This window comes from Trachurus trachurus (genome assembly GCF_905171665.1).
Source record: "Trachurus trachurus genome assembly, chromosome: 7".
Classification (NCBI taxonomy): domain Eukaryota; kingdom Metazoa; phylum Chordata; class Actinopteri; order Carangiformes; family Carangidae; genus Trachurus; species Trachurus trachurus.
This window is the reverse complement of record NC_139901.1, coordinates 8737338-8747937: the sequence shown is the minus strand read 5'-3', so window position 1 is coordinate 8747937 and position 10600 is coordinate 8737338. Positions and strand designations below refer to the sequence as shown.

General features: G+C 41.5%; 1 protein-coding gene across 1 annotated transcript; it reads left to right on the top strand.

The window, feature by feature from the left end:
- The first annotated feature begins 1329 nt into the window (after positions 1-1329).
- LOC310988846 (troponin C, skeletal muscle-like) lies at positions 1330-9840 on the top strand. The gene is made up of 6 exons (XM_083975626.1): positions 1330-1455; positions 3296-3350; positions 4489-4632; positions 7363-7477; positions 8257-8393; positions 9695-9840. The coding sequence occupies exons 1-6, from the start codon at positions 1453-1455 to the stop codon at positions 9724-9726; spliced, it is 486 nt and encodes a 161-aa protein (XP_083831752.1). The 5' UTR covers positions 1330-1452; the 3' UTR covers positions 9727-9840.
- The last annotated feature ends 760 nt before the right edge of the window (positions 9841-10600 follow it).

Genomic DNA, 10600 nt, shown 5'->3' with positions numbered 1-10600 from the left:
CATGAGTGCCTCAGTTCTCTGTTTGTAAGCTTTTCCTGGATCTCCCTGACTGAAGAGCACCTGAGGGATACCCTTTTTGCTACATCCAAGCAGCACTCCATGCACTGTGTTCTTGACATATGAGATGGTATCGTGTGATTAGTGTGGGAATGTACAAAACATTGTGTGTATTTTATGTTTTATTGGACACCAGATGGAAATTAGATTTGCGCTAAATCTGGTGCACCCATTTTTTTTTTAATGATTATTGTCCCTACATCAAATCAAATTACTTCTTTATGTAGTTACGCATAATAATGAGGAAATGACATTCAGATAGTGCCAAAAAGTGAACAAGTTGTTCACATCTGTTAGCATGTAACCATTTAGTAAAACAGAGTTTCATAGAAGGGCCAGCATGGCTGTACATGCTCTAGTTTCAGTACATGATAAGCACTGGTGGGAGTTGTTATATTTGGCACTGAAACCTGCAGCATGTGCAGATTAAAGAAGAGCTGAATTCATGACATCATGTTCAAGCTATGTAGCCTCTGTGCTACTGCTAGTAGGCTACAACCCGGGCAAATCACCATCGGCTACAACACTTGCTATTAGAAAACAAAACCTTTGGGAGAGAAAAAAAAAACATCTCTCCCTCATGAATGGTAGTGCAGCACGTGTATTTCTGTCGTCGAAAGTTCACTCTCCCATAACTCTTCCATGTTCTGTCAGCCGTGACCTCTGCCTGCCTGGCCTGGTTGTGGCTACATGAGATGGTTTTGTTTGTGTACTTGTTGATGGAGTGACAAACCGGCAGCTAAAATGGTTGAAGATGAGGTACAGCTGTGTGAGATCACAAGTCCACTTGCACGCCTCTTAAGTTACAGATGTCACAAGTGCAAGGACAAGTCAGCAGCGGCGAGGACACGGAGACGGGGCAGATAGATGGGTTAACGGACACTGAGGAAGGGGGCAGAGAATCCGTGCATGTGCCGAGGTGTTAATCTGAGCGTGCGCGTTTGTGATGTGTGCGATCGCGCGCGCACTGGGGTCGTTGTGCACTATGTGAAATCAAGTGTCCATCCACTCTGAGATCCCAGTTGATCCTCTGCCAAAATAACCTCCAGCTGCCAGATGCCTCCAATGTGTTTTCTTTTTTTCTAAATAAATGTCACTGAGCTTGTCTGTTATCTAAATATGGGGGATTGGAGAGTGTGCCACACAAGGGGATGTCCATCAGGAGATTGTAACAGGACACAAATTAAAGTTGGATTTGATTGGCTGGCTCTTGTCAGAGGAGGGGGGCTCTTGCCCAATCCTGAGCATTTTCAGTAAAAGTGTAGAGGGATAAGAGGGTACTTATGGAGGGGGGCACACAGCCACAGTGCTACCTGAACTGTGTAGACGGGAGACTATATTTCCCAGACGTCTGTTGTTTTTACTGGTGTCTGTTGTTCAGCACAGCCGGCCACCATGGTAAGAAACCGACAGCTGAGAGGGAGGTAAAAGGGGGAAACGACTGGGAGGAGGAGATGTAGTTTTAATGGTTCTTTGAGGATTTGCATTTCTTTCCCACTGATGAGGACTAAAAACCAGGTGGCAGAAGATGGAGACTATGTGAAGCAAGAGAAACTTCTTCTGCTCACTCAGCGAGGCTTCTTCTGCAGCATAGCTGGATTTTAAACGCTGCTTTATCTCTTGGAAATATTGAATTACTTGGGAATTTAATTTGGGGCAGCATCCTTGCTGCAGACGGAAAATTATTTTTTTTCCTGACTGGTAACCCGCTGTTGGAAACTTTGACGTGTTTGTGTCTGTTTTACAGAATGATGATTTCCCTCTGCTTTTGTACTCCATCACTCAAACTCAATCTGATTTGATCTTTAGATCACAGGGGGACGATACTAAAGATAGAAAGCTCACAGCTGAGTAAAGTGAGAAGACGTACTGACTTTCCTGTGTGTCCTAACTCAGGACATTCACCTTGAGAAAATTCCTCTCAAATCCTCTTCATAGTCTCACCTTAAATTTAGCTTTAAATAGAACTAACCGGCAGGTTTGTGTGACCCACCATATGTTGTGATACTGATGAGGCTCTGTCAAGCAAAAGGGAAGGAGGGAAAATCATTCACTGTCCTCCTCAACTACTCTAAATGGAAGGGACAATTAAAGCACTCAGTGTTTTTGTGCTGTGCTCTGAGTTACTTATTTACTCAGTTACTTTGAGTTATTATTTCTCCACAAGGAAACCTGTTTTCATACTGTTTTAATATTTGTATTGTGTATAGCAAGGAAAATAAGTTAGCAGTGTCAAGTATTAGAGTCCTTTAGATGTCTAAGCTGCACTCTCTAGCAGTTTTAATAATACATTTTAGGTTTGAACTTGAACAGCACAAATAAAAACAAGTTTCATCATAAAACCTTCAAAATGAACCTCGGTTATTTCAATTAAACTAATGATCAGTGAGTTTTATACTGAGTGGCGTTCGCCTTTAAGAGCCGTCATGAACACATGCAGACAGCTGGCGGGGGATTAAACATGACTTCTTACCTGACCTAACGCTATTTCCAGTCTTTGGCTGTCACTTCGTCCATAATAGTTCTGTCTCTGGCTTTAGGTTTCTCCGTTGGTTTTCTGGCCCTGATGGAAAAACACGGCTTAAATATAAAGAGGAGGGATCATAGCAGAGTTTCCATGTTTCAGTGCAGCGGAACATGCAGAAAAACATGTTCTATTTTGTAATTACAGAAGCCACTAACGACTGTATAAACTATACCGAAGGATTTTACTGGTTCTGTTTTTTCTTTCTACCCACAAGTATTGATTTCCATTTATTTCAATGAAAATGAAATGAAAATCAATTAGACGCCTCCTTCAATTAGGGAATCCATTATGTAGTCACACAAGCCTTAAAACTTGATTTTCAAACAGGGAATGGCTACCTGCAAGGTCACAAAAACACTTTTACACTCCTGACAAGTGTAGTAAATGGGCAAGAATGTGCAGAGATGTTTTGGATGGAAATTGTCCTCTGTTTTGTTCAGATCACAGAAGGCAAAATGACACACACAAACACACACCCCAGTGTATCAGTGTAGCTAGAGCAGTTAGGTGTGTGTTAGAGTGTGTGGGTTTCATAGAGGACTGATGAAGATGTTTCCTCTCTGATCGGTGGTCTTCACATCCTGCTCTGGTGTCCTGTCCTTGTGGTGGTGACGTTGCTGTAGCTGCAGGTGTTTACAGCTTCACAGGAATGGTAACTTCTCTCTGTCTCTCCTTCCACCTCCCCTCCCCCACCCACCCACCTCCCTTCAGCCCACTGACGCCCAGAGTGATGCCCGCTCCTTCCTGACTGAGGAGATGATTGCGGGTAAGTTCTTCTCTGTCTCCTCCACTACATGGGTGGGTTAGTGGGGTTATACCTGACGCTCCTCCATCTAAACATAAAGACCTTTGTGATGGTTCAACCTGAATCATGAATAAAAATTATACATGTTTATGTAAAATATGACGTATCACAGTTTCAGACAGCATTACACAAGATCCAGAAATAATGTTTTCTGTGATTTTCCCGTATGGAACCGAAAAGTAATTAATATGTAAAGTATAAGGAGATGTATTGTTATACATGTTATCACACACACATCCTTGTAAATCTGTCTTTGTGAGGACATGTCATTGACATAATGTATTCCCTAGCCCCTTACCCTAACCTTAACCATCCAAAACAAATGCCTAAACTTAACCATTACTCTTAACCTAATTTAAACCTAATTATAACGTAACGTCTTAACCCAAGTCTTAACCCTTAAACAGCCCTTGGAAAAAGTGAGGACCAGCCAAAATGTCCTCACTTCCCAAAAATGTCCTCACTCTGTTGATTAAAAACTCGTTCCGGTCCTCACAACGTAGCATGTACAAGAACACACACACACAGACACACACACACACACATATATAAACAAATTTATATATATATACACACGCACACAAATATGTTAGTTTATAACCCACATCTATTATCTAAATATAAAGAAATATCTATGTGGTGAATTTTTATATAGTATGACATGTTGAAACCGTAAAAGACATACAGTATATTTAATTAATAGCGGCAAAGCAACATGCATACATAAATTATATATGTTTATTTACCTTTTTCTTTGTTAATTTGTTAATTAATTGGCAACCTCCATATTCTTGCTAAGTGGTGGATAACAGTGGACTTTACTTTTTATAATATCAACATATACAGACATGCTTTGGGATGGAAATACTATGAGTGTACAATATAAGCATACATTTATAAACACAAGCGCTTTCAATATATAAAATGGTCTCAATTTCTAACATGGTGCATATATAATTTTCACATATACTGTATGTGCATGTATGGCATGTGTGGAAATTCAGTTCTGTGGAAATGTACATAATATATGACACTATTTTTGTGTGGTTTGTTACCACTGAAACTTTCTGAATTTGAGCTGTCTCCTCGTCTCATCCAGAGTTCAAAGCCGCCTTCGACATGTTCGACACAGACGGTGGCGGTGACATCAGCACCAAGGAGCTGGGCCAGGTGATGAGGATGCTGGGCCAGAACCCCTCAAGAGAGGAGCTGGACGCCATCATTGAGGAAGTGGATGAGGACGGTGAGAGGCTGTGTGACAAGAAAGAACAAAGTCCATAGACTTTAAAGGACTGTGGACTTAATTCAGTGCAACAAAGAAGCTGTGTTGCGTGGGACTCCACAAAGGGCCCGGGGGTCTTTAGTCATCCACAGAAAGTCAAATTGAGAGCCACAAATGTAAATGCAGCTGTTTCACAGGCCGAATTGAATTAATTCAGTAAACTAACACTGGGCAAGTTCCCATCCAAATGTTATATATTATTTTTATTGGGCACATAAAAACTTGAATATAAGCAAATTCATCCAATGGATTGTGATGTAAATATATCAATGACTTAAATGTCACTTATGGATGAAAAACAGCAGCAAATTCCAATGTTTATTTAATTTACACATGGAAAAATCCAAGCTTTCATTCACAATAACACAGTCATGGTTTTCTTTGGTTTTTAATTTGACAGGAACTGGACTCAGGTATTATAGAATCAGCACCACTTGTTGTTTATTTTATTGAACCAACTCTGACCATTCACATTACTGTAGTGGATGAAAACCTGCATAAATAAGCATCTTCTTTTGATGATGTTCTGAAAATTAGTTTGGAAGAACACCTGAATATTTATAACAAAATAAATAAGACTGGAAAGTGCTTTGAAATAAGTTACTACACAATCCCACATATCCAACAAAGCCCAAACGCCTCCCTACAGTTGTATACACATTATAAAATGATGCAAATGTTTGGCCTCCCCTAGGAAAATTACATATTTTGTTGAATATAAGGTTAAAAGAAGTAAATTAAATGTCCAAAGCAAACAGATATGAACATGGCTTTCATCAATTGTTAATGCATTGCTACTTTTTATTAGATGAGCTGAGAATAAAAACAATAACTACTAAAGTTTAAAGCAGAAGTAAGTGGTCCGGTCGTTTTCGCTAATGCTGCGTTCCAGGCAGGCTTTTGAAATCGTAAATTACAGCTTCAAGTCACAACTTACGACTTTGTAGCGTTCCAGGCAACCCACTCGTGTTTTTCCGACCTGTTTTACCGGTGAAAGTCACTGTAGTGGCTTCTTTTCCTCTTGCCATAAAAGAGTCACTCACTGTTACTGATGTAGTAGGTAGCTTATAGTTGACGCGTGCATGGTGCCAGTAAACCAATTGCCACAAAGAAGTTTACCATAAAAAAGTGATTTATTCTACAAACCAGTGGAACAGGTCTTCATGTTACAGCACAGCATGTCACGGTCAAAGAATTGTTTGCTTCCAATCAGCAACACCTGCCAATCGTTAGCTCGGTTTAAATAAGCCCCCCGTGACATATGCCCCACCTCACTTCCTGTGTGGGCGGAAGTTACAAAATAAGACACAAAAATATACCAAAATAAAAGCCCAGAATGGCTCTTACAGTCACTATAACGGCCACTCGTAACTTCCGACCGGTGAACTCGTACCAGATCGAACTGGTACGACTTCACGGTCGGAAAAATACGAGTTTCCTTGAACGCACCATAACAGTCCTCGTCCCTACGTCGCCACATTCACGGCGTCCCTTGGCTGCACACACAGCCCTGCATGCCGTTCTCTCTCCTCATTGGATAAAAACTGTAGGATACGATAAATGTTTTCTCCTCGACTCAGAGCAGAGCAGATTGACTGACAGACCCGTGTTTCAGACCAAACACTCTATGTAAGTGATTGCTGTCGGAAGATATAACTATTTAAGACTTACACTATATTACCAAAAGTATTCGCTCACCCATTCAAATGATCAGAATCAGGTGTCCTAATCACTTGGCCTGGCCCCAGGTGTATAAATTCCCTTAGTTCCAGTGAAAGGAACTTTGAATGCTTCAGGTCACCAAAACATTTTGGACGATTCCATGCTCCCAACCTTGTGGGAACAGTTTGGAGCGGGCCCCTTCCTCTTCCAACATGACTGTGCACCAGTGCACAAAGCAAGGTCCATAAAGACGTGGATGACAGAGTCTGGTGTGGATGAACTTGACTGGCCTGCACAGAGTCCTGACCTGAACCCTATAGAACACCTTTGGGATGAATTAGAGCGGAGACTGAGAGCCAGGCCTTCTCGACCAACATCAGTGTGTGACCTCACCAATGCGCTTTTGGAAGAATGGTCAAAAATTCCTATAAACACTCTCCTCAACCTTGTGGACAGTCTTCCCAGAAGAGTTGAAGCTGTAATAGCTGCAAAAGGTGGACCGACATCATATTGAATTCTATGAGTTAGGAATGGGATGGCACTTCAGTTCATAGAATGAGTAAAGGCAGGTGAGCGAATACTTTTGGTAATATAGTGTATATTAACACAAATATATCACTTACTTCTGCTTTAAGCACCTTTTTATCATCAGAATTTCATTGACTTGATTGGCCAGAATTTGCACTTTTTTAAAGCAGAACCAGATGGAAACGTTACCTGTGACTTCATGACAAACATCAACACATCTGCATACACTGTGGCCATTTTGCAAAAAAGTGCTATTTGAAATGACTGATAGCAACCCAAACCCTTGATACTGACATGGTGCTGTGTTCAAGCTTTAGCATAATGCTTCAATTACTGTTTAATGTATTTCATATATTAAGTTCATGTATTGTGTGCTGATATTTAAGGAACAGCTAACTTTACTACAGGGGTTGGGTTTTACTTAATTTTCATTCCCAGCTTCTTCTCGCCCTCTCAACCTCCTTCTCACTTATTAACCCCCAACCCCCACACCCCTCTCAGGCAGCGGCACCATTGACTTCGAGGAGTTCTTGGTCATGATGGTGCAACAGCTAAAGGAGGACCAGGCCGGGAGGAGCGAAGAAGAGCTCTCAGAATGCTTCCGTATTTTTGACAAGTATGACACCCTATACCCTACCCACCGTAACCCCTATGACCCCATAACACTGCCATAAATACAATGCCTTACCTAAGCACATACACTATAGAGCATTTTACTGCATTCAAGAGACTTAAGAGTGAGTGTTGTATAAATGTTTAACAATTAGGTAACACTTACCGTATTATTCAGCAGAATCAATTGACGCTTTGTAGAAAATGACACAATAATCAACATAAGAGCATCATCAAAGCAACTTGATGTTATTTGACCCTACACACACAGTCTGCATGGACAATGCATCAGATGAGATAAGAAGAAGTTAAGATTGGATTTATAAGTGGTCCTAATGTTGATCCGTATCCGTATGGTAGAGAATCTAATTTATTGACACAAAAACATCTATATGTGGAGTTGTTATTTACCTTTTCAAGCCTGAAATGAGTTTCTCATCTGCCTCCTACACAGCATATAGTATGCTGGGATTGATGCAACCTGACCTGACCTTTCAGATAACCCCCACAGTGCAGTGTGTGTGTGTGTGTGTGTGTGTGTGTGTGTGTGTGTGTGTGTGTGTGTGTGTGTGTGTGTGTGTGTATGTGTGTGTGTGTGTGTGTGTGTGTGTGTGTGTGTGTGTGTGTGTGTGTGTGTGCGCGTGTGTGTGTGTGTGTGTGTGTGTGTGTGTGTGTGTGTGTGTGTGTGTGTGTGTGTGTGTGTGTGTGTGTGTGTGTGTGTTTGTAGTGGGGCTGCCAGGTGAGAAATTAGTGGTTTATGGTCAATTTGCTTTTCCTCCTCAGAAATGGAGATGGCTTCGTCGACCGTGAGGAGTTTGGAGTTATCCTGCATATGACTGGAGAGCAAGTCGCAGAGGAAGATATAGATGAGATGTTCGGAGAATCAGACAACAACAAAGATGGAAAGATTGATTTTGATGGTAAGATTAAGCTACACAGCCTGTTCAAAAATATATGTTATGTAAAAACAGAGAGAGAGAGAGAAAAAAAACAGACTGCAGTTACAAATCCACCAAGTGTTGGTGGTGAAGCTTCATCACAGCAGAGAGAGTGTCGGCTGCAGAGGAGCTGAGTCTCTGTAACATAATCTCATGTTCAAAGAGATGGTTTACATTTTGTTAGATGTAGGCTATTAACTTGGGTTCTTTTGGAGTAAGAGCATGTGTAATTCAGTGTGAAACTGGAACCAGCAGCCCGTTAGCGGAGTTTATCTTAGTTTTGCCCAGCATAAGAATAGCCACCTAGCCCAGGCTATTCCTGTCATTGTCCACCATCCACCTCACTGTGTCTCCGGGACGTCACTCTGCCTGCCAAAGAAACAGAAAATAGCCCAGTGTAAAACTATTTTTACACTTCAGCTGCTGTTTGGATTAAACAAACACAAAAGAGCTAATTATCTAGCATTAGGGCTGCTGGTAAACAGAGCCAGACTCCCTGTTTCCTCCTTTGTCTGGTCCATATGCTAGGGATAACCAGTCGAATATGATATGATATGATATGTGATATGATGTGATAGTTTTATATCTAATTGTGCTATTAAAAGGTGCAATGGTTGTCTAGTTAACCTGAAAACCAACAACAGCTTCTTCAATAAATGTGGACTGTGAGAGAACTTCAGTTAATACCATCATGAATCAACACATGTGGACAGGACGTGTACAGTTTATATATTGGTTATAATATTTTTATACAGTTAACACACATGAGGCATTTAGATGAAAATAAAATGTGAGCATGAATATTGCAGGGAAAGAAATACATGTCCTTTTAAAAAAATCATTTCAGCCCTAGAGTGACACGAATGATGATTGATACATATCATTATCCTATTTTATCCATTTCAGTCATTTCATCCCCTTGGAATTATAAGGTTCTATCTGACTTTTTTGTCAAAATTGAGTTATTCACATAATCCAGTTCTGGTACTACGTATTCACATAATAGGAGGTGTTTTTTTCAAGTTTTATGCATTTTTGGTCATTTAATCTGGAAAACAAAAAGGTTGTATCTACAAACTCAAACTCTATCTTGGTCTTATAAGGTTCTAAACATCTATATCTCAAATCTGGTCAGAATGCAGATGGAACCTTATAATTCCAAGGGGGGGATTTTTCCATAATTTGACTTGGACAGTGAATTTGTTCACTCATTCACTGATCGGGGTCTGGTGGCTCTGTGGTGGGTCGGTTCAGTCACTGTGGTCCATTCTTTCTCTCTCCAGAGTTTCTGAAAATGATGGAGAGCGTCCAGTAAAGAGACCAGCTACATTCCGTGGTGACCCTCCCTCAGAGAGAATACGAGGCACACTGTCTGATGGAAATCTGTTCAGAGCGGACTCAAAATGCTGTAGAAAAAAAAACCCTCGACCATTATGAATATGATGCAGTTTCTGAGGCGTCCAAATGGATATAAGTGAACCACCTTCAGCCCCACCCCTCCCTTCACCGTCTCATATGAAACCCTGGGGCCTGGTGAGGATATCTATAAATATCCGTTCAAACCTTTTAAGACGAAGCCACTTTCTCCTGGCCTCCTCCTTGCGTGGGCCGCCTCCCAGCTGCCAATTTGGCAGCTGCTGTTTCTTCAGAAATGCTACACCACCTTGCCTAAGCCCCCACCCCCCTCCTCCTCCTTCAAAGTTGAACCTCTCCTCCAACCTGTCCTGTGCTTTTTAAATAAACCAACTCTCCTTCCGCTCACTGTTCATCTTTGCAAGTTATTCTCCCATGCATGCCACACACACCTTATCTTGTCTGAGTCCTGTCTGTTTCTTTAATCTCTCTGTTGAGGCCTTTCTGGCACATCTTTCCAGCCTTATGACTCACACACCAGCACATGCACTTTCTGCATAACCAGCATCATTGTCTCTTTACACACACACACACACACACACACACACACACACACACACACACACACACACACACACACACACACACACACACACACACACACACACACACACACACACTGGTCTTATCTCCCTGTCCCAGCTCCAGCCTCAAACTAGCCTGCTGCACTTTGAAATACCGCACAGATAGAGCCTCACACCAACTTCCCTGTCTCATTCAACACTAGAAAACTGACATATCTGCAGGTCTGATCCTCCAGCAGCAGGTTCTCCCAG

Bases quoted from the DNA above. Each gene is read 5' to 3' on its own strand.
- LOC310988846 (XM_083975626.1), top strand. The intron at 4,633-7,362 runs GTGAGAGGCTGT...CACCCCTCTCAG, and splicing joins TGAGGAAGTGGATGAGGACG to GCAGCGGCACCATTGACTTC. The intron at 7,478-8,256 runs GTATGACACCCT...TTTCCTCCTCAG, and splicing joins TGCTTCCGTATTTTTGACAA to AAATGGAGATGGCTTCGTCG.